The 25,331-nt window shown below is 40.2% G+C and overlaps 1 protein-coding gene across 7 annotated transcripts in view; it reads right to left on the reverse strand.

The window, feature by feature from the left end:
* TTLL11 (tubulin tyrosine ligase like 11) overlaps positions 1-25,331 on the reverse strand; it is a 237,066-nt gene that overhangs the window by 162,737 nt on the left and 48,998 nt on the right. For 3 of the 7 annotated variants that reach the window (XM_042963433.1, XM_007094509.2, XM_042963434.1), the window contains exons 2-3: positions 22,976-23,072; positions 15,490-15,623 (exon numbers count right to left, since the gene is read on the reverse strand). In XM_042963433.1, the coding sequence (XP_042819367.1) occupies positions 15,490-15,623; positions 22,976-23,072 (231 nt within the window). Of the gene's footprint in view, positions 1-15,489; positions 15,624-18,293; positions 18,396-19,960; positions 20,107-22,975; positions 23,073-23,764; positions 23,847-25,331 lie in introns of those variants that run through there. The other 4 variants (XM_042963436.1, XM_042963437.1, XM_042963439.1 and 1 more) reach the window with 4 other exon arrangements.

The following is a 25,331-nucleotide window of genomic DNA, read 5'->3' on the forward strand; positions in this document are numbered from 1 at the left end:
TCTGGGTACCAGTTTTGCAAAGGAATATAGGAGCGATGTGCATCTTCCCCGTTCTTTAGCAAAATAAATTTAATGCTAATTAATGTGACAAATCAAATACCTACCAAGTGTCAGGTTTTAGAATGCTGTTCAGCTACTCACACATCCTCCTGCTGTTGTAGGAGTCACAAAGCAAAGCCCCCACACGCACCTCTGACAGCTCACTTCCAAGGCAATGGCAAGACACTGTTTACTCTCATAATTAAGTGCACCATTTCTAATAAAGCCTCATGTTTGGCTTTACCTGTCAAAATGTAAATGCACGTCTCTTTTAATACAGCTATTCCACTTTGAGATATCTGTCTGGAGGTAATGCTGGCACGGGGGTATAAAGATACCTACGTACGAAGGTGCTCCTGATGGCGTTACTTGTTGAACCAAAGAAACAGGAGAACTACCTATATGTTCATCAATAGGGGAATGATTGTAAAAGTCATGCATGCCTACAACAGAGTACTTTGCAGCAGTGAAATGGAAAGATGTATAAAACATAGTGGAGGAAATGGCAGACTGAAGAAGAAAACGCAGAGGATAATCCCATTTCTTTAAAGAAAAAGAGCTGTGTGTGACGCGGTGTCTATCTGTTCATACATAGGAAAAAGCTGGAAGGATACACACTAGTGTTCAAGTAATCTCTAGTGAGTGGGGATTTTCTTTTTTGCCTTTTACTTTACATGTTCCTGTATTATTCGAATTCTTAATATGAATGCATTGTTTTGTATTAAAACAAAGGAGATATTAAAAATAAGAATGCCACATGTTGTTGTTGGTGGTGGTGGTGGTTTTTTTAAATCAGGCTTACAGCTAATAAAGCATTTCATCATCAAATACTCACTGGATGTGCACAATCACTCTGAGGTTCGGATCATTTACCCACTTAACAGATGGAGAACCCAGGCTGGGGGAAGGGACTTACCAGACGGGCTGGGCTTTCCAGCAAGTGGCCAGAGTAGTGTTTTCAGAGTCTTATTTTGCATGTGCCAGGCTCTGAGTCAGCAGATTCTAGATGAATACCATTTTAGAAACAAAGAAATCCTCCTTTATGTTAGGGAACCTGTTCTAAGTACTTTTAGCATTGATCAAAAGGGCTTTGATGGTTCAGGACTTAGTCCCCGTTGATCACCTGACCCACCTCCCATTTTACCCACAAGTCTCTCTGAACAGCTACAGTCAGAAAGTCAACAGGTAAATAACAAGCACTAGTTCGGTTTTCCATCTTCTCCACTAAACCTGCTCCTTCTCTTCAGCATCTTAGCAAAGGGCACCCCCACCAGATTCCTGAAAGCGTCAGTTCCGCCTTCTTCCTCAACCCCCCCTCTCTGATCTGTCTCTGAGTCCTGTGGATTCCGCCTTCTAAATATCCTGCATGTCTGGCCCTTCTCTGCATGAGTCCTGTCTCAGTGTTTCAATACAACCCTCAGCATCTCTGTCATCCGGCCAAGCAGAGCATCCTTTCCCATAGGCCTCACTCCTCCGCTCTCCCCAATCCCATCTATACTCCACCAAAGCTTACTCTGCTAATACCATAACCTGGCCACACTCTTCCCCACCCCCTACCTGAACCTCTCATTGCTTCCTCCTGTTAACTTGGCATTCAAGACCCTCCATGACCTGGCCTCTGCTTCTCTCACTTCACCTACTGCCAAACCCTCTTCTTTTAAACTCCAATAACACCAATCTGCTTATCATTCCAATATGCCATACTATTTCACATCTGTGCACCTATGCACAAGCTACTGGTTTTAGCTGGAATGCTCTTCTTTGGTTAGTCTACAAAGCAAGCTCGTTATTTCAAAGTCTAATCAGGTGTCACCTCAACAGGAAGCCTTCTGCCTCCCACTCTCTCATCTGCCCTCTACCCTGATTACCCTAACCTTCTCATCCTGGACAAGTTTTACTCCTTTCTCTGGCATAGTTCCATACTTTATCCACACATCTATTCAAATATTCTCCCATATTACAGCACAGAAAGTAAAAGTATTAACTCTGGGGCTAGTCGTCCAAGCTGTGTTACCCTGACAAAATCACCTAACCTCTCTGTGCCTCAGTTTCCTCTCCTATGAATAATAGAAGAACCCAGTTAGGGTTGCTGAAGAATTTTAAATTAGGTAATCTCGGTTAAAAAAAAAAAACAAACTATTGCTATTGTTATTGTCACATAATCAATCATTCAGAGGACTTCCACTTCCAGCCAAGATGTACTGATAGAAACTGGGTTTACCTTTCCATCTGAAGCAACCAAATACTAGACAGAATGCATTAAGCGATGGTTCTGAAGGCACTGGACATCAGGCGACAAAGAACAATGATTCCCGAGAGACAAAAATTAAATGATGTGAGTCCTAAGATTGCCCCAGGTTACTGCCTTGAGAGAGATTCCAATAGACTTAGGAGTCCAATAGACTCCCCAAGCTGAGGGAGTGGAATTGTCAGGGGAGAGTAAGGTAGCTAGAGTTCTCAGGAAAGACTACTGGAGAGGAGACTTCTTCACAAAGAGAGAACTCTGGACATCCACGGAGGGTCTTCCATTAGTATTTAGCCAAGTACAAATCAGTGCACGATTATGAGGAAACTACCTGAGGCCAAGGAAAGAAGTACCGAAAAGAATTAGAAGTAGGAATGCCTGATGCACACACAGAGCCTGGAATACTGTCTGTTCTCACCAGCCAGACTAGAAAACACCACGATTCACAGGTGCACTGGGTGAAGTACACCTAAGTAGTAAGGAATAATTTGTTTATACTGAGCACTGCTCCAGTCCTGTCTGACAGACCTTAAAAACAAGACCCAAATCTATTTACAAGTTAACTGGATCTCATAACAAAGTTCAAGAACATTTGTAGGAATGCAAAAATAGACAAATTCATTGAAAGATACAAACTACCAATGCTCATTCAAGAAGAAATAGAAAACATAAATAGCCTGTATCTGTTATAGAAATGGAAATTTTAATTAAAACGTTCCCATAAAGAAACATCAAGCCCACATGACTTCACTGGTGAGTTTTACCAAAAATTTAAGAAAGAATTAATGCCAATTCTACACAAACTCTTTCAGAAAATTTAAGAGGAGAGAATACTTCCGACTCGTTCTATGTGACCAGCATCACCCTAATAACAAACCAGGCAAAGACATTGCAAAAAAAGAAAACTGCCGAACAGTATCCCTCATGAATATAGATGCAAACATTTTAAACAAGATATTATAAAATCAAATCCAACAATATATAAAGAGGATAATATATCATTACCTAGTTGGATTTATCTTAAAAATGCAAGGTTTATTTAATATTTAAAAATCAATCAATATTATTCATCATATCAATAAACTAAAAAAGAAAATCCATATGATCATCTCAATAGACTCGAGAAGATTGTGTAAAAAATCCAACACACATTTCTAATTAAAAACAAAAAATCCATGGAAACAAGGAACAGAAGGAAACTTCATCAATCTAATAAAGGTCATCTACAAGAAATCTATAACTAATCCATACTTAATGATGAAAAACTAAAGGTTTATCCCTTAAGATCAAGAGCAAGTCTAGGACGTCTACTCTCACCACTTCTATTTAACATTTCATGGGACTTTTAGCCAGTGCAATAAGGTAAGAAAAAGAAATGACTGGAAAGTAAGAAATCATGAAGACATGATAGTCTATCCAGGAAATCCAATGGAATCTACAAAATAAACTACTGAAACTACTGTGTTTCGCAAGATTGCAGGATACAAGATAATATATGAAAGTCAACTGTATTTGTACATACTCACAATAAACAACTAGAAATTGAAGTTTAAAAATACAACATTGTCAATGCATCAAAAATTTGAAATATTTAGGAATAAACTTCAAAAAATGTGAAAGACATAGGCACTAAAAACTAAAAGACATTGCCCAAAGAAATTAAAGACCTAAATAAAAGGAGAGATATATCATGTTCATGGGTCAGAAGACTCAATGTTGTTAAGATGTTGATTCTACCTAAAGTAAAATGTAGATTCAATGCAATCCTAATCAAAATCCCAGCAGGCTTTTTTGTAGATTGATAAGCTGATTCTAAAATTCATATGGCAGATACGGGGCACTTGGGTGGCTCAGTCAGCTAAGTGTCTGTCTTTGGCTCAGGTCATGATTTCACAATTTGTGAGTTTGAGCCCCACATTGGGCTCTCTGCTGTCAGTGCTGAGCCCGCTTCAGATCCTCTGTCTCCCTCTTGCTCTCTGTCCCTCCCCAGCGTGTGCTCACTTTCTCTCTCTCTCTCTCAAAAATAATAAACATTTTTTAAAAAATAAGCTTGAATTAAAAAAATAAAATAAATTCTTATGGCAGATCAAAAGACTATAATAACCTAGACAACTTTGAAAAAAGTGCACAAAGCTGAAGGACCTATGTTACTTGTTTCAAGACTTATTACAAAACTATAGTAACCAAGACAGTGAGATATTAGCATAAAAATAGACAAATATATGAATGGCATAGAATAGAGAATTCAGAAACACATCCACATATACTTGAGCAACTATTTTCAACATAAAGGCAAAGGCAATTTGGGAGAGAAAGGTTAGTATTCTCATCAAATGTTTCTGAAACAACTGGATATGCATGTCCAAAAAAAGTGAACTTCAATCCATACCTCACAGCATATTCAAAAATTAAGTCAAATGAATCATAGATCTAAACTTAAAACTACAAAATTTCCAGACAAAAGCATAGAACATCTTTGAGAGTTTGAGTTAGGTAAAGATTCTTACATAACACCAAAACAGGATCCATGAAAGAACAAACTGATAAATTGGACTTCACCAGAATGAAAATTTGATCTTCAAAATATACTGTTAAGACAATGAAGAGACAATGCACAGAATGGAAGAAAATATTTGCAATTGATATAGCTGATAAATACCTATATTCAAAATACATAAAGAACTCTCAACACTCAATAATAAACAATTCAATTTTTAAAAATGGACCCAAGATATAAATAAATACTTCATTAAAGAATGTATTTGGATGATAAAGCACATGAAAAGATGTTCAAGATCATTAATAACTAGGGAAATGCAAATTAAAGCCAACAAGAAAAGGCTACACATCTATTAGAATTGCTAAAATTGAAAAGACTATTACCAACTAATGGCAAGGATGTGGAAGAACTAAAATGCTCACACATGGCTGATGGGAATATAAAATGGCACAACCACTTTGGAAAACAATTGGTATTTTCTTTGATATCAAATATACATCTGCTATATGATCCAGACACTCCATTCTTAAGCATTTACTCAAGAGAAATGGAATCATATGTCCATACAGAGACTCAGACACAGATATTCATAGCATCTTTATTTGTAATAGGTCAAAACAGGAATCAATCCAAATATCCAGCAGCAGCTGAAGGTATAAGCAAACTTTGGTTTATACATTAAATAGAATTACTCCTCAATAATAAAAATAAATGAATTATTATTGATGAATACTACAGTATGGATGAATCTCAAAATAATTCTGTAGAGTGAAAGAAGCCAGAAAAAAAATTTTTTAAGGAAAAAATAAGAGTACTGCTACATTATTCCACTTATATAAAATTCTAGAAAGGGCGAACTAGTCTTGATAGAAAGCAGATCTATGGCTGCCTGGTGATGGGAGGCAGAGGGCAAGGAGAGAGAGAAAGGAAAGATTACAAAAGGACATGAGGAAATGCTCTGGGGTGATGGATATATTCATGATGTTGATCGTGGTGATGGTTTTGTGGGTTTTTTCATATATCAAAGCTTATCAAACTGCAAACTTTAAATATTTGTAGTTTATTGTACTTTAATTATATCTGAATTAAAGCTTTTTTTTAAAAGTATGAGACAAACAGACTAGCTACATAGTCCCAAAATATCTCCCCACAAAATACTTAACCTTACAAAGGGAAAACAGCAACTTTTTAGTGGAGAAACCTAACAGAAACTACCTCAACTAAGTGATTAAATTTAACATCACCAGAAATAAGACATCTTGACATTATGTATCTCCTGATATGCTGCACTAAGAAGGTCACAACATCATTTTGTGGTATTCTTATAAAAAATGTGTAATCGTAATCTAATCATGAGAAAAATCAGACAAAACCAAATTGAGGAACATTCTGGTTTTTGTTTTTTGTGTTTTTTTTTTTTTACTTTACATCCAAGTTAGTTAGCACATAGTGCAGTAATGATTTCAGGAGTAGATTCCAGCGATTCATCCTCTGTATAACACCCAGTGCTCATCCCAGCAAGTGTCTTCCTCAATGCTCTTGCCCATTAGCCATTTCCTCATCCACAACTCCTCCAGCAAACCTCAATTTGTTCGCTATATTTAAAAGTCTCTTATAGTTTGTGCCCCTCCCTGTTTTTACATTATTTTTGCTTCCCTTCCCTTATGTTCATATGTTTTGTATCTTAAATTCCACATATGAATGAAGTTATATATTTGTCTTTCTCTGACCGGCTAATTTCACTTGGCATAATACACTCTAGTTCCATCCACATTGTTGAAAATGGCAAGATTTCATTTTTGATTGCTGAGTAATACTCTACTCTGTGTGTGTGTGTGTGTGTGTGTATATATATATATATATATATATATATATATATATATATATGTATGTATATACACCACATCTTCTTTATCCATTCATCCATCAATGGACATTTGGGCTCTTTCCATACTTTGGCTATTGTCGATAGCACGCTATAAACATTGGGGTGCATGTGTCCCTTAACAGCACACCTGTATCCTTTGGATAAATACTTAGTAGTGCAATTGCTGGGTAGTAGGGTAGTTCTATGTTTAGTTTCTTGAGGAACCTCCATACTGTTTTCCAGAGTGGCTGCACCAGTTTGCATTCCCACCAGCAGTGCAAAAGAGTTCCTCTTTCTCCGTATCCTCACCAACATCTATTGTTGCTTGAGTTGTTAATTTTAGCCATTCTGACTGGTATGAGGTGATATCTCATTGTGGTTTTGATTTGTATTTCACTGATGATGAGTGATGTTGAGCATTTTTTCATGTGTCTGTTAGCCATCTGGATGTCTTCTTTGGAAAAGTGTCTATTCATGTCTTTTGCCCATTTCTTCACTGGATTATTTGTTTTTGGGTGTTAAGTTTGATAAGTTCTTTGTAGATTTTGGATACTAACCCTTAATCTGATATGTCATTTGCAAACACCTTCTCCCATTCTGTTGGTTGCCTTTTAGTTTTGCTCATTATTTCCTTCGCTGTGCAGAAGCTTTTTATCTTGATGAGGTCCCAATAGTTTCCCTTGCCTCCAGAGATATGTTGAGTAAGAAGTTGCTGTGGCCAAGGTCAAAGAGGTTTTTGATGGCTTCCTGTCTTACATTTAGGTCTTTTATCCATTTTGAGTTGATTTTTGTGTATGGTTTAAGAAAGTGATCCAGGTTCATTCTTCTGTATGTTGATGTCCAGTTTTCCCAACACCGTTTGCTGAGGAGACTGTCTTTATTCCACTGGATATTCTTTCCTGCTTTGTCAAAGATTAGTTGGTCATACATTTGTGGGTCCATTTCTGGGTTCTCTATTCTGTTCAATTGATCTAAGTGTCTGTTTTTGCACCAGTACCATGCTGTCTTGATGGTAACAGCTTTGTAACAAATTGAGGGACATTCTAAAAAAATAAACTGACCAGTACTTTTCATAAGAGTCAGGTCATGAAAGACAAAGATAGAGTGAAGAACTGTTACAGCTTACAGGAGACTAAGGAGATATGACAACTAAATGCAATGAGTGAACATGGAGTGGATCCTGTCCCAGGAAAAAAATACATTAGCAAGACAATAGAAAAATGCAAATAAGGTGAGTAGATTATTTTTTAATGTTTATTTATTTATTTTGGGAGAGACAGAATGGTAGAGACAGACAGAGGGGTAAAGAATCCCAACCAGGCTCCACACTGTCAGTGCAGAGCCTAATGCAGGCTCCATCTCACAAACCGTGAGATCATGACCTGAGGGGAAATCAGGAGTTGGACACTTAACCGACTGACCCACCTAGGTGCCCCAAGCCATGTAGATTATTAAGTAATATTACATCAATGTTAATTTCCCAGTTTCAGTAATTGTATAAGATGTTATCAGGGAAAGCTAAATGAAGGGAATATGGGAACTCTTTCTGCATACTATTTTTGCAATTTTCTTATAAGTCTAACATTATTTCAAAACAGCTTCAAAACTAAAGGTAAAATAAAGACATTTTCAAACAAAAGCTGGGAGAACAGCAGATCTGTACCACAAAAAATATGTTTTAAAAAATTCTTCAAGTTGAAGGAAAATAATTCCCAGATGGAATCCAAAAACTACTCAAAGGAATGGAGAGTGCTGGAAATGTAAATATATAGGTGAGCATACAAGACAAATAAACTCATTTTTCAGCTTCTTTATATAAGATAATTGACTCTTCAAAGCAAAAATAACAATGATGTATTGTGGGGTTTATAACACAGAAATATAATATATGATAATACCATAAAGGATAAAGATGGAAATAGAGGTATACTGTTGTGAAGCAACATATATTTTACTTGAAGTATGTAATACTTAAAGGTAAATGTGATAAGTTAAAGATGCATTGTAAACCCTAGATTCTAAGGCTAAGACAAAAACTAAAAACATTTTTAAAAAAAGCATGGCTAGTAAACCTAAAAAGGAGATAAAATAAAACACTAAAAATGATCAATTAGGGGCGCCTGGGTGTCTCAATCGGTTAAGAATCTGATTCTTGATTTGGGCTCAAGTCATGATCTCACAATTCATGGGTTTGAGCCACATGTCAGGCTCTGTGCTGACAGCATGGAGCCTGCGGGTGATTCTCTCTTTCCCTCTCTCTCTCTTTCTCAAAAACAAGTAAACAAACAAAAATGCTCAATTAATCCAAATATATAGGATAAACCATAAAGAAATTGTAAGATAGTATACTTGAGTCCAACAATATTGATTGTAAATGTACATTAAATGTAAGTGGGCCAAGCACACCAATTAAAAGGCAGAGATTATCAAACTGGATAAAAGACCATAACCCAACTATATGATGTCAACAAGAAGCAATCTTTAAAAATGCAAATAGATAAAAGTAAAAGAATAGTAAAATGATATACCATGCAAATACTAAGCCAGGAGGTGCTATATGAATATCAGAAAGAGTAGATTTCAGGACAAGAAAAGTTACCTTCAAATGAAGTCAAATCATCAAGCTAACAACAGCTTCAAACTACATGAAACAAAATGGACATAACTAAAAGGAAAAATAGGCAATCCACAATGAGATTTGGAAATTTCAGCATACCCTCTCAGTAACTGACCGAATAAGTAGGTGGTAAATTAGTAAGGAATATATGAACAGTACCAAGTACCAATTTGACTTAGCACCAACACCTCCAGAATACATATTATTTTCAAGTACATATGAAATATTCATCAAGATAAACAATATATGGGTCATAAGACAACTTTCAACAAGTTTAAAGGCACAAAGATAACACTGAATATATTCTCTGATGTCAACAAAATTAAATTTGAAATCAGTGACAAAGGATACTTGGACAATTCCAAAATTATTTATAAATTAAACAACCCATTTCTAAATAATCCACAGGTTAAAGAAATCTCAAGGGGCATTATACAACATTTTTAACTAAATGGTAATGAAAATGTGATATACAAACATTTCTGAAATATATCTAAAGTGGTGCTTAGAGAGAAATTTATTGATTTAATGTTTAAAAATCAGTGAACTTGGGGCACCTGGGTGACTCAGTCAGTTAAGCATCTGACTCTTGATCTCAGCTCAAGTCTTGATCTCAGGGTTGTGAGTTCAAGCCTCGCACTGGGCTCCACACTCAGCGTGGAGCCTACTTAAATAAATAAATAAATAAATAAATAAATAAATAAATAAATAAAATGCTTTAAAAATCAGTAAACTTAGGGGCACCTGAGTGGCTCAGTGGGGTGAGCATCCAACTTTGGCTCGGGTCATGATCTCACAGCTCACAAGTCTGAGCCGTGCATCAGGCTCTCTGCTGTCAGCATGGAACCTGCTTTGGATCCTCTGTCCCCCTCTCTCTCTCAAAATAAATAAACTTAAAAACAAAAATCAGGGAACTTAAGTTCCTCCTTAAAAGATAGAGGGGGAGTGGGGCGTCTGGGTGGCTCAGTCGGTTGAGTGTCCAACTCTTGGTTTTGGCTCAGGTCATGATCTCACGGCTCGTGAGTTTGAGTCCCACATCAGGCTCACTGCTGTCAGCCTGTCAGTGAAGAGCCTGTTTCGGATCCTCTGTCCCCCTCTCTCTGTCCCTCCCCCACTTGTGCTCTCAAAAATAAATAAAACATTTATAAAATAAATAAATAAAAATAAATAAAAAGTTAAAGAAAAGTAAATCCAAAAAAAGTAGAAATCAATGATATAGAAAATGGACAAACAATAGAGAAAAATAATGAAATCACAAGTTGGTTCTTTGAAAAGATCAACAAAATTAATAAAACTTTAGCTAGGCTGATATGAAAAGAAAGAAAGAAAATAAGAAAAGGGGAGGGGAGGGGAGGGGAGGGGAGGGAAGGGAAGGGAAGGGAAGGGAAGGGAAGGGAAGGGAAGGGAGAAAGAAAAAGAAAACACAAATTACCAATATGGACAATGAACGGGTGAGATCACCACATACCTCACAGACATTAAAAAATACGGAATACTATTTTTCAAAACTTTGTCAATAAATTTGACAAATTAGATAAAATGGACTAATCCCTTGAAAGAAACAAGTTACCTATATGTATTAAAAAATTAATTCATAATTTAAAATGTTTCCAGAAAGAAAGCTCCATGCCCAAATACTTTCAATAGTGTATTCTACCAAGCATTTAAGAACGAAATAATACCAATCTTATACAAAATTTTCAAAACAGTAAAGGAAGAAATATTTACCAACTCATTTAATGAGGCATGGGGTGCCTGGGTGGCTCAATCGGTTAAGCATCTGACTCTTGATTTCGGCTCAGGTCAGTTTTGTGAGTTTGAGCCCCACGTCAGGCTCTGTGCTGACAGCACAGAGTCTGCTTTGGGTTCTGTCTCCCTCTCTCTCTGCCCCTCCCCCACTCATGCTCTGTCTCTGTCTCAAAAATAAATACAAACATTAAAAAAAATTTTTTTTAGGGGCGCCTGGGTGGCTCAGTCGGTTGAGCGTCCGACTTCGGCTCCGGTCATGATCTCAGAGTCTGTGAGTTCGAGCCCCGCGTCGGGCTCTGTGCTGACAGCTCAGAGCCTGGAGCCTGCTTTGGATTCTGTGTCTCCCTCTCTCTCTGTTCCTCCCCTGCTGACGATCTGTCTGACTCTGTCTCAAAAATAAAAACATTAAAAAAAAAAAAAAATTTTTTTAATGTGAATTGGTGGCTCATCATATTACCAAAATAAAGAGAAAAATCAATCATCTTAATAGATACAGAAAAGCATTTGACAATATTAAGCACCCATTCATGATGAAAAACTTCTGCAAACTATAAAAGACACATTCCTCAACCTGATAAAGGACGTCTACGAACAACATGTAGCCAATATCACATGTAACAGTGAAAAGCTGTATGTTTTCCCCCTAAGATTGGGAACAAGGCAAAAAAAGTCCACTCTAATTACTTCTAATTCAGTGATGTACTGGAGATCCTAGCCCAGTGCAGTATAATAAGAAAAATAAATAAATAAATAAATAAACAAATAAATAAATAAATGGCATATAAGATTTAGAAGCGAGGAAACAAAAAATATTAATTCACCAGTGAATTAATTGTATACATAGAAAATCCAAACAAATCTACAAAAAAAAGAACTTACAGAACTGGAATTGAGCAAGGTCATATGATACAAGTTCAAAATTAAAAAGTCAACTGGGTATCTATATACTAGCAACAAACAATAGAAAAATGAAATTCAAAAAATACCATTTATAATAGCATAAAAAAAAACATTCTTAGGGATAAAGTTAGCAAAATATGTGCAAGGCCTGTACTGAAAACTATAAAAACACTGCTGAGATAAATTAAGGAAGACATAAATAAATACAGATAAAAGTCAAGGATTAGATGAGTTGACACTGTTAAGATGTCCACGGCCTCCAAACTGATCTGTAGAGACTGTGCAATCACAATCAAGGCCCGAGGTGGCTTCTTCGTAGAAATGGGCAAACTGGTTACAAAAGTGAGGTGGACATGCAATGGTCCTGTGGTAACCAAAACAATCGTGAAGATACACGAAGTGGGAAGACTTGCGCTACCCGATTTCCAGACTGACTCTACCGCTATAGTAACCAAGATAAAGCATGGTATCAGCATAAGAGCAAACATACAGATGAGTGGCACAAAACAGACTCCAGAAACAGACCAAACACAGATGGTCAATTGGTTTTCAACAAGGTTGCCAAGGTAATTCAGTGTGGGAAACAATCATCAGTGCAGCAAAAGGCACTGGAAAAACTGAATATCCCTATGGAAGAAAGGAAACTTTCAACACTGATCTTGTGCCATATATAGAAACTGAGTTGAAATGAATCATAAATCTAAGTGTAAACCCTAAAACTAACACACTTCTGGGAAAAAAAACAAAGCATAAAATCTTCCCAACATTTAGTTGGGCAAAGATGCCTTAGAGATCACACAGAAGCAGAAACGATAAAAGAAAAAAATTTTAAGTTCAACTTCACCCAGATTAAAAACTTGTGCTCTTTAAAAGACAGAGTTAAAACATGAAAATTTGAGGTTAAGGTTTTGAAAAGTTAAAAGGGAGAAAATATTCACAATAGACATAGAAAAGACTTGTACACAGAATATATAAAGAACCTACAACTTAAAAATAAAATGCCCATAGAAATAAGCAAAATTTTAAATGTACACTTAACAAAAGAAGATACTCAAATGACCACAAAGCATGTGAAAGATGCTCAACGTCTGGTCATCAGGGAGGTGTAAAAATTTTTTTTTAACGTTTATTTATTTTTGAGACAGAGAGAGACAGAGCATGAACAGGGGAGGGGCAGAGAGAGAGGGAGACACAGAATCTGAAACAGGCTCCAGGCTCTGAGCTGTTAGCACAGAGCCCGATGCGGGGCTCGAACTCACAGACCGTGAGATCATGACCTGAGCCGAAGTCGGACGCTTAACCGACGGAGCCACCCAGGCGCCCCAGGGAGGTGTAAATTAAAACCATAAAGAGATACAACTACACGTCTCCAAGAATGTCTGAAATTCAAAAGACTAACAGTACCAAGTCTTGCCAATGATAGAACTCTCACACACTGCTGGTGAGGCTGTACAACCACTTTGGAAAACACTTTGGCAAGTTCTTGTAAGTCACACATACAGGTAACATATGATCCAGAAATTCCACTCGTTAGGTACAACCCAAGAGAAATGAAAACATATATCCACAAAATGATTTGTATGTGATCAATCATGGCGGTTTTAATATAAAATCCCAAACTGGAAATAACCCAAATGCCCCCTCAATTGGTGGTTGGATAAGCAAATTGTGGTATATTGATACAATGGAGTACTACTTGCCAATAAAAATACAAACTGCTGATATACACAACAAACATGGGTGAATCTCAAAAACATAATTCTGAAAGAAACAAAAAGACTCAAAGTAGTATATATATATGTGTGTGTGTGTGTGTGTGTGTGTGTGTGTGTGCGCGCGCGTGTGTGTATATATATATATATATATATGATTCTATTTATATGAATTTCTTGAACACGCAAAATTAATCTATAATGAGAATGCAGATCAGCGGCTGCCTGGGCTGGAAGAGTCGAGGGAATGGATTGCAAAGAGGCACAGAGGAATTTTGGGGGTTGATGGAAAAGTATCTGATTTTGAAAGCACAGTTGGTAGGTATCTCATTTAAATTCACAGAATAGGGGCGCCTGGGTGGCTTAGTCGGTTAAGTGTTGGACTTCGGCTCAGGTCATGATCTCACGGCTCTTGAATTCAAGCCCTGCTTCAGGCTCTGTGCTGACAGCTCGGAGTCTGGAGCCTGCTTTGGATTCTATGGCTCCCTCTCTCTCTCTCTCTGCCCCTCCCCCGCTTGCACTCTTTCTCTGTCTCTCAAAAATGAATAAACATTTTAAAAAATGTTTTTAACTCAAAGAATAAACACAGAGTTGTGGAAATGGGACAGACACATATTGCACACAGGGACAAAAACATGAACACAGCCAGAGAAGTGGGAAATTGAGGGGTGAGTATGGGGAATAGCTGAGCATTTATTTTTTTTAATTAACTTTATGGAAGCATAATTTACAAGCAATAAAATGTACTCATTTTAAGTTAATAACTGGATGAATTTTAAGAAATGTGTAAACCCATGTGACAAACATCCCATAGACAGCTTCCTTTCAAAAATTACCACTTCAAACTTTTTTGTGCTTACGAAATCATAATTTTATTACAAGCTTTATGATTTAATATTAAAACCAAAACAACATGTAGGCAGTAAAATAGATTATAAAAAACATAGGCCTTGAAATCAGCTCTAGGTTTAAATCCCTGTCTCCAGCAGGTCACTTTGCCTATCAAAGCCTCAGCTTCCTTATCCACAAAATGGGATTAAGAATACAACCAACTTCCCAAGATCACCGTGAGGATTAAAAGAAATAATGGTAAGCTTCTGGCACAATGCCTGGAGCACACGGTAGGACCAATAAACGGTATCAGCCTTATCACAATGAGATAGGCATCTGTCGCATACTCTCAGAGGTATGGTATGGACCATGGGACCCACTGTCAAGGGCTTTGAAATGGTCCTAAATGAGAAATGGCGATCTTGAATTCAGCTTCCCTACTGGTACTCTTTCACAATCAGTGGTGAAGGCTGCAAAGTATTTTGTGCCCAAACGTTTTGCTTTGATATGGAATGGGTGATTTGAAAATTGACACTGGAGCAGATTTAAAGCAGAGAACACTTAAAGGGTCCCCTCCTCAAACCCCCCAGTGTGTCAGACCTACTTCCCTAGCCTTGAAACAGAGTCTGACCTCCCACATTTCATACTACAGGATGCTGGGGAGACCACGCTCCAGATTCACCCGGTCCCGATCTGCCTGTGGTCTCAGCCACCTGCTCCAGCTCTGGCTTCTTGGCTTTCCAAACACCGACTCCAAGACCCGGCTCTCAATATCTGCCTCAGGCCAGTCTCCTCAGGTCAAGACCCACTTCTTCAGTTTACCTACCTGTCACCCTGCCCGTTCAACTCTCCAAGCTCCTTGATTGCTGCCGACACCCACTGTGTACTGCTGTGACACCCCCTCGGCTAGTCGCAGCTTCCTGGACCCCCCGCCCCAGCTCCCAGCACACAGGACCCAGGACCCAGCTCCCGGGACACAATTGCAAACATGACATAATTCAAGGGTCGTGGGGACAGAGCGCCGTCTACCTGAGCCACAAAGAGCTGGAACTCGTCAGGCAGAATCCATGAGCGAGGGTAGAAGTTGTACTCCTCAGGAAAGAGATTCTGCATGATTCTCACGGCTCTGCTCAGAGTAATTTTACGCACCATCTCCGTCATGCCTGGGGAGAAGAGAAGCTGTGAGGTTTGAACAGCAGTGGGCCACTAGCTATAAAAGAGCCATTATTGGGGACTTTTAAAACCACCCACCCGACGTATTCCCTGTCTCAGACAGGATAAAAAAAGGTATGAGCTGTTCCCCACAGTGGTGACTCATGGTTTGGAAAGACCCACCAAATTAATGAAAAACTTGAGGCAGTAGACAGATATTTTTTTTCTCTTATAAAAATGAAGCATCAATTTCAAGGAATGAGTTTCCACCTAGTCTATTATTCCATTCTTTGCCAGCCCCCTAGATAACGGATAAAGAGAAGCATTTATATCTCGCACTTAAAACTTCAGATCCTCCTTAATTTGGGGCCACCAGATACACTCCTGGGACTGCTTCTGTCTTATACCCTCGAGAACATTACCTGGTGGACTCTGCCTGCCTTACGAGAAGCTTAATTAAATTGCTTTGTTTTAATCTTTCATGAGTGTTAAATGTATGAAGTAAAAGAATATGTAGCTTTCAGCACAAAATCTGTCTCCTTGAAATAAGGACACAAAGTGGAAAGGATATCATAGCATAATTTATAGTTTAGGGGGAAAAAATGGAATCTGTAGGAGTTCTTCAGTTATAAGTACTTCACTAACAGTTGATCAGACCTCATTAATTTGCCCAGAGGGGATTCAAATGTCTCACTTATAAAACATTTTAAAAGATGGCGGATTTTTTTTTTTTTTTCCTCGTAACATCTTCGGGAACTCTGACAAGAGAAGACACAGAGTCTATTCCTTAGCGAATGTTAAGCAAATAGGCAGAAATTCTTTCAAATTTTAGCAGGCTTATCTCTCGAGGCAAATATCACCACTGAAAATGGAGACTAAAAATGGCCTTCACCCTCAAAGAGGCTACACAGTTCCATCACTGACACTGGAAATTTGTTTAGCAAAAGTTATTTTTAACAGAAAGCACACAGTTCCATGTCAGTTTGGCATGTCCGAATTATCACACATTTCAAGTGGGCACAATCAGAATGAATGAGATTTCTCTAAATTCCCACGTTCAGGAAGTGAAGGGTGAACATCCGAGAATGACGGTTTTAATAACCTGCTTCTTGCTTCCCTCAGCATATTAAAAAGAGCAATAAATCTGAAGATCGCAGATTCAAGATGTCAATGCACAGCTTCTTGGCTCTTGTTCAGAAGGAGATAGAGAAGGATTAAACAAGATATAAAGGAGCTTAAAAGGCACTAATAAACTGTGCCCTGATGTGAACTCTTCGATATTAAAGAAAACTCACTGAGGATACTGTTCTGAGCTTCCCGAGAAATAAGCATGAGCCTAGAAAACTACAGCTCTTTCCTTTCAGTCCCCCGTGAAATTAGAATTTTTGAGTTCGAAACACTGGAGCCAAACACAAAGTGCACAAAACAAAAATCTCAACATTTTTTGGAGCTTTTTTCTTTTCTTTGACAATACTGGGTGACCAATCTAGACGAAAACCCTTCGTCACTAACTGTAATATGGCACCTTACACCAAGTAGATGAAGCCTCCTGGCCAAACAGTGTTGTGGTACTTGCCACCCTTTAATGGCCTTGTGGCAGGAGGAGGTTCTCTTTCAGAAACCCCTGAGCAGATCGGATGGACTCACACAACACAGACAGCATTGCTGTGAGCACAGAAGCGTGGTTTGAATGCTCTAGAAAAGTTTTATGAAAATCAATGTCCAGCAAACTGAGTACGTATCCTTTTGAAATCTGCAAGGGCTGCTTCTACAATGTGGATCTTAAGTCCCCACGTGAGCTGACAGGTCTGCCACCAAGCTTGCTTTTGCGCCAGCCTCCAGGTAGTTCTCTACTGAAAACAGCCAACTTGGAAGCACCCTACAGGCCGTTGGCTGCTTTTCCCGGACACTTCCGACCCACAGGCTATGGACGGCTCACCCCTCCTCTGCCTAAATGCCTGTCTCCAGAAGGCACCAGCGTAGACCTCCCTCAATCCTTACCGCCAAACCCGTTGTTCCTCCACATACCTAGGCTGTGCTCCCTCCCGGTGCTGCCAGGGAAAGCGTCCCCAACCCCCCACTACACCCCATGCGGAAGCTGCTGGTGTCTGGGCTTCCGGTGGTGGCTCAGAGACAGATGTGGGGAGTGTCATCTTCTCTCAGTGAGATGCTGACCGGAGTAGCTGGGTTTTTAGCTGAGCCAGAGCACACGTTCCCAGAGTAAACATGTGAAAAGAGCAGTCATTGCCAGGCTCTGCTGGCTCTAGACTCCACCTCCCTTCTCCAAGCAGCTGTGGCAAGTGACCCCTCCCTGTGACCCCCTGCCCTAGGCTCTGAGACACATTCTAACCTGAGGTGGAAGTTCTAGGTCTAACCCTCAGCTCCCCTCCTCCTCTCCCCCCCCCACCAAATTGGGAACAAGGCAATCTTTGACCTTGACTTTGTACACCAATTAGATAAGGAGGATTTCAACTTTCTCCATTGCTTTGTCCCCAGATTTCGGTAACCTGTCTTTTGCTCCTGGCGCCTTTGCAATGCCTTTGCTTTGTTCCCTCCAGAGTTCCTCCTCTGTTCCTCCCAAAACTACCCAGCAAGGGCGAGTGTCCTCCTGCCTGTGACTTTAGCCCTGTGCCCGCCCTCTGGCTGCCTATTTACAGGTTCTTTTGAGGCCGACTGCCTACCTGGGTCTCTCAACGAGGTCTACCTCCAGATGTCCCTTGTGGGATTTCCCCTCTCACTTGGGTAGAGTTTCCCACGCCAAGAACTTGCCTCCTGCCACTCTTGGGTTCTCCTCTCTGCCACGCTGGAGTCTCAGGGCCTGGTAGGTCTTATCCCCTGTGAAGCTGCACAACAGTATAACAGACTGATCCTTAGGCTTGCCCACACAGACCTATTATTTAACCCAATTAAAAACAAAGACAAAAACAAAAACAAAACCTGAGCTGTGTCGGGAGCACTATTCAATCCCAATATCATCGATAACAATAATTCTTGGCAAAAACACATTACGGTCACCCAACAATAAAGAAATGCTTTCAGATCCATCCTTCTCTCTCTGTTCCCATTGCCACCGATAAGTTCATCACTGGCCTGGACGCTGCAGCGGCCTCTTAGCTCTACCCTGTTTCCTTGCTCAGCCCTTCCACCCGCCTCCCATGCGATGCATCCCTCTGGCTGGCCTTTCTAAAATGCAAGCTGATCCTTGTCACTCTCTGGCTTAACAATTTTTCAGTGGTTCCCCATGACCTTCAGACTGTAAGAATGCTATCCTCTGGTTCCTGCCTGTCACCTGTCCACTGCTGCTATCACATTTGACCTTTTCTGACCATCACGGGCCACCGGCCCTTCACTGAATGAGCAGCCTGGTCTAAACATCCTACGTCTTTGCACCAACTCTGCTCCCTCGTTTGCAGGGAGGTCAGGCCCATCCACCCCTGGAGGCTCAGTTCACATGGCAATTCCCTTCTCCAGGGTCTGTCCCCCAAGCAGATCTCAATTAGGTCACATGCCCTCATTCCAAACTCCCATGGCATCCCAGGATTCCTCTGTCTAGACTTATTTTGTGTTTGACTTCTCTCCCTACATGCTTTTCTCCTTGTTTTTATATTCCCAGCACAGCCCAGTGCTTGACAGTCAGGTGCCCCCATAGCTTTCTCCCTGGGACCCTCTCCCTCTCTGACAGAAAGTCCCCCCTCACGGCAGACTCTCAGGTGACATCTGCCATGTGAGGCCATGCATCTCAGACCTTGAAACTCAGCAAACAACTGTTGCTTATAAGCTGAGAATTGTCAGTTTGGGACTTTCTTAAAGCCAAGGACGTATCTAAATCAGATTATTTTTTATAGAAGGTCTTAATTCATCATTTAAGACACAATAACACTTCTTAAAGGACCTCGCCCATAGAAAAGTGGCTAAAATCGAATGTGTTGACACAAACAAAATAAATCACTTCCATATGCATCCCCAAAGGTTTCCAGTTTATTCGGCATGTGACACACTGACAGTTGCTGGCCACGTCCAGTAGAACTTACTCTACGTGATACACAATGCATAGAAGATGCATTGTTACAGTAACGGGATACATCAGAGACAGAAGATAAGCCTGGACACAAACTAGAGCCACAGGACAGACCCTTCTGGAATCATGGCATAGCTAAGAATTGCTGTCTGCCATAGTGCAGAGGGTGTGGCTACACTGCCTCTGTGCCTAGAGGTTCGAGAGCCTGTTTCATCATTAGAACTAATTAACTGCTGTTGGTAAAGTGGAAAATTATACGTTCCAATCGCTGGCACATGGAATATGGGATGGCGCTAACTTGCTTGTTTGGAATGAATATTCTTGTATCACCTTTAATGAAACTAGTCCGTTGAGGGTACTTTTCTCTAATTTGTGTTCCAAAAGTAAAGCCAGAGCCATGACTTCTTTCCTACTCTCAGCTGTGAGATGAGGCATGAGCAAATAGGGGGAAATGTAAATGAAGCCTCGTTTGATGATTCATGTCTTAAGAACTCTGTCTTCATTCAAAGGACTGTTCTCTTCCAAATGACGTCCCTTCAATATCCCAGTAAGTCCTCTGAGCGGCATCAAAAAGTCACCTTTTATGAGCAGGAAGACAGAGAAAATAATAGCGATCCCATTAAACCGTGTGGAAGAACCCTGGCTACCAGAATCGTTCTTGTTCTCCAACATAACCCTCCCTCCTCCTCTAACCTTGGGTTAATTTTCTAGCTCTGTTTCCCTGGAAACCAATAAAGGTAGAAAGTTAGCTGCGTTACTAGACAACAGAGCATATGGTTAAAATGATCCCTGGTTGGCAAATTGCATAAATACCTGGTAGGCAGCCATAGCTCCAGGCTTTCCTGACGTAATGATTCTTGTAACTTAACACGACCCTGCTGGGGACCCTGGAAGCCATGCTTTAGAGTAGCTACATGGGATACGGCTCTTAGGGGATCTCTGAGCCGAGACAGACCCGTGTTCACTGATGTAGGTCTTGTCCCCTTAAACCTGAGCTTTCACTCGAGGGGTGAGACAAGCCCCTGGCACCCTTGCAGAGACACCACTGGAGAGAAATGCCTGACACTGACTGGCTGGAAAGCTGTGTTTCCTGTCCTATATCCTTCGAGGCGAATCTGAGCGATGTGAGGCCCATGGGAATCTGCACGCTGAATTGAAACCCCCTAGTAGAAGCGGCATAACTCGCCAGTGTACAATGTATGGCTACTGGGTTTTCTGAGAGGTGTTTTCTTAAAGATATGGCATAGGACGTGCCAAAGAAAATGAATTATCTTCTTTAAAGTAAATTCTCAGTCCACCATGGGGCTCGAATTCCTGAATTCCTGACCTTGAGATCAGGAGTCATATGCTCTATGGACTGAGCCAGGCAGGTGCCCCAGAAGAAGAGTAAATTGATTCTCCCTTTTAAAAATAAGCATAAATGATACCACACTAAAAGAAAACACCTTGTATTCAGGCAACCACACTCTGGCTACAACCATACAAAAATGATACAAAAATATGGTTAAAGTTTGGGAGGAAATATAGAAGTACTCACATTGCGGTTTTGTTAAATGAGGGATGGGATTGAGGGTGATGCTATTTTTTTAAAAAAAATTCTTTATTACTGTATTACAGTATGGTTTGTGCATATTGAGTTAAAATTTCTGAATACAAGACACAGACCCTTTGGCTGCGATCACCCTCAGCTTAACCCAATGTTCCTCCCTCACTGAGCACACCCACTCCCTTAACCACCCTCCTCACTTAGCCATTAAAAATAATGAATAGCAATCAATAGCAGAAGAGGGTGGGAGAGATTAAAAATAAAATGGAAAGGCAACTGGGTGGCTGGGAGTGGAGTGAGGGGGTGCCTTAAAGTGTTGACTCTGACATTTTCCTGGCACAAGTCTCCCTTACAGGAAAGCGCGCTGGGATAATGTCCCCAGGTAAAAGGCAGGCACTGTCTCTGCCTGTCGTTCCCAACACGGACACTGGTGTATTTGGTTTTAAAAATAGTACCTCCAATTATGATACTTGAAGACAATAGAAGCTGCTAACGCCATTTCTGTGACCTATTCCTAGGATTTCAGTACTTCTGTTTCTTGCAAATAATTAAAGTGGTCTATTGCTTTTCATTTAGAGAATATAGTCCCCTCATTACACCCTCATATTATAACCCAGAAGGTGAAGATCGTGTTCTTCCACTAGTGAAATTAGACCAGAAAATCCCATCTTTTTGTTTTTGAGCCTCCAGTCTTTAACTCTTGGTGGGAAACTCCACACCCGAAAAACAAATAACCCAGTGAAGAAATGGGCAGAAAACATGAATAGACACTTCTCTAAAGAAGACATCCGGATGGCCAACAGGCACATGAAAAGATGCTCAATGTCGTTCCTCATCAGGGAAATACAAATCAAAATCACACTCAGATATCACCTCACGCCAGTCAGAGTGGCCAAAATGAACAAATCAGGAGACTATAGATGCTGGAGAGGATGTGGAGAAACGGGAACCCTCTTGCACTGTTGGTGGGAATGCAAATTGGTGCAGCCACTCTGGAAAACAGTGTGGAGGTTCCTCAAAAAATTAAAAATAGACCTACCCTATGACCCAGCAATAGCACTGCTAGGAATTTACCCAAGGGATACAGGAGTACTGATGCATAGGGGCACTTGTACCCCAATGTATATAGCAGCACTCTCAACAATAGCCAAATTATGGAAAGAGCCTAAATGTCCATCAACTGATGAATGGATAAAAAAAATTGTGGTTTATATACACAATGGAGTACTACGTGGCAATGAGAAAGAATGAAATATGGCCCTTTGTAGCAACATGGATGGAACTGGAGAGTGTGATGCTAAGTGAAATAAGCCATACAGAGAAAGACAGATACCATATGGTTTCACTCTTATGTGGATCCTGAGAAACTTAACAGAAACCCATGGGGGAGGGGAAGGAAAAAAAAGAGAGGTTAGAGTGGAAGAGAGCCAAAGCATAAGAGACTCTTAAAAACTGAGAACAAACTGAGGGTTGATGGGGGGTGGGAGGGAGGGGAGGGTAGGTGATGGGTATTGAGGAGGGCACCTTTTGGGATGAGCACTGGGTGTTGTATGGAAACCAATTTGACAATAAACTTCATATATTGAAAAAATAAATAAATAAACTCTTGGTGGGTTAAATCCTGAGTACCTCTGCCTTAGCCTCCCTCCCGAGGTAAGGGCACTGTGGCAGTGCGGCCACGAGTCCCAATTAGGAGTCCTTGAGTTTGAGCTCAAAATGCTGTCATGTTCTTGTAGAAGAGGGGCACCCTGACGTTCAGCCTAGAAACATTTTTCAACGTCAACAATAACAGCAGATACCTGGAAACTTGTTCACTTGGCCGGAGAATATGTCATTGTCATGAAATGAAACTCCATGCCAGTAGATGTCACAAGGCAAGCGTCGGCCAAATGGGAACTAGAAGACAGAGGGGGGAAAAAAGTGACTATTAACGAGACCTAGAGGAGCAGCTACTATCGTGAGTGTCTATTACGTACACATTCCCGGGACCTGGACATATCACATGATTTAATCCTCAACTTAGCACGTGAAGTAAATGATATCCTTTCTCATTTTATAAGTGAAGAAATGGTTTCAGACAGGTTAAGGAACTTGCTGGAGGTCACACCCAGTGAGGGGTGGAGTTCTGATTCTATGTGGCAGATACAGTACTCATGGTTTTACAAGTACCCTTTCATTTTCATCCTCGTAACTACCCTAGAAAGAATGATTCCCATTTTACTGGTGAGAAAATGGAGGATGAGAAAGGTATCGAATATGCCTAATGTAACATAGGGCTGGGAAGGAGAGGAATCAGGATTTGAATCCAGGTCTATCTGAATCCCACGCCATACTTCTCTTTCTCTGAAAATTGCAACTCTCAAGTCAATCCCCGCCCCCCCCCCCCAAAATGAGCTTGTACTCTCTTGCTTGTGCTCTCTCACTCATTCTCTCTCCCTGTTCTCCCACATGTGTCAATCACACACATACACACACACACACACACACACACACACACACACACACACAGTCTGTGAAGACAGGATGTATCCCCCAGTGCCTCAATAAAGACTTCAATAAAGACTTTTTGAATGAATAAATGAACAAACCCAGGAATGGTCGTCTGATTCAAGGTGAGATAACCAGATTCTCTCTTCCAGGAATTTGGAAATCAGACATGCCAGGCAGCCACCCCTGCTGGCCCTCGAACTGGAAAAGATAAAAAGCCGGAGCCGGGCAGCTGTGCTTAGCTGTGAGCACAAAGAAGCAAAGGCAGCCAGGCTGCTGAGAGAGAAGAAAGGAGCAGGTGCAGAGAGAAAAGTGAAGGTAAGGCCATGTGGTCCTAGTGACAGACTGACTGACCTTAGCTCCCAGGGCTTCTAGATCCTAGGTGCAGACCCTCCTCAACCTGGCTGTCTCCCCTGTCCTTGGATCCTGTAAGACAGCCTTGTATCCTTGAATCTATCCCTTCTTTGCACACGCTATAGGGTTTCCTAATTAGCAGCCAGAAATCCCGCAGTGAGACAGAAAGGCCTGCTCTTTCCACTACATCCTGCTGCCTCTCAAAGTTATCAACAAGTTCTACATTTACAGAATTCATTTTTAAAATCTGTAACTCAGATGACCCTTGTTAAAAAGGGAAAAAAGTGAGGACATGTCAATTCATGCTTATTAAAGGTCCAGATGAAGAGAGATGCCAACACGTTAAATGCAACACTTGATTTTCCCATCGTAAGACTATAGCTAATCAGGGTTTTTATCTGCTCCAAGTTAAGAGAGTTAGGTTCCAATGGGAGAACATAGCATCACCAATGAAATGGTGGTGGCTTGATGTTTTCCAACTATTCCAAATTAAAATGAAGGCAAACAGACTCAAGCCCTTTAAATCATTCACATAATTTCAAAGCTGTGCCAAAGTAAGGCATATGTTACACACTCTATTAGCATGAACAACTTTCATCTACAATTTATAGCATTTTGCTTGTTTTCATTGCATCCAATGGACTGAAGTTATTAATTCAGTAGTCATAAATACAAAAAGATGCAACATATGTTATTTTCTTCCAGCTGTTAAGTGCTAACAGAGAGAAGGGGAAAATAACTTAACCAGGGGAGTTTCTCGAAAAAGCAAACTATCCAAGCAAAGTTTACTAAGATCCAAGTGGCTGTGCTGCCTGCAATGTGGGACTGACACGTGCTCCATGTCAGCGGACAGCCCATGACTCCTTATCACCTTGACAGGCACCCTTCAATCCTTGCCAACCTCATGAATCCCAAATCAACACTCCTTGCAGCAATGCCTTTAGCTCATTCAGTTTTGAGAAACTGTGTTTTTTTTAATCCATTCATTCAAGAATGACTATGTGCCAGACATTGTTCTAGGTGCTGAGAACACAGAGGAACTCAATTTTAAATAGGTCCCAGGGCTTTCAAAATCCCATCTCTTTTTAAGATCTTTTTAAAAACTACTTACACAGCTTACATCATACTCAGTGTTGAAAGACTGAAAGCTTTTTCTCTAAGATCAGGAATGAGACAAGGATGCCCACTTTTGCCACTTCTATTCAACATAGTATCACAAGTTCTAGCCAGAGAAAAAGGCAAGAAGAAGAAATGAAGCATCCAAATTAGAAAGGAAGAAGTAAAATGATCTTTTTGCAGATGACATGATCTTCT

Source organism: Panthera tigris, chromosome D4 (genome assembly GCF_018350195.1).
Source record: "Panthera tigris isolate Pti1 chromosome D4, P.tigris_Pti1_mat1.1, whole genome shotgun sequence".
NCBI lineage: Eukaryota > Metazoa > Chordata > Mammalia > Carnivora > Felidae > Panthera > Panthera tigris.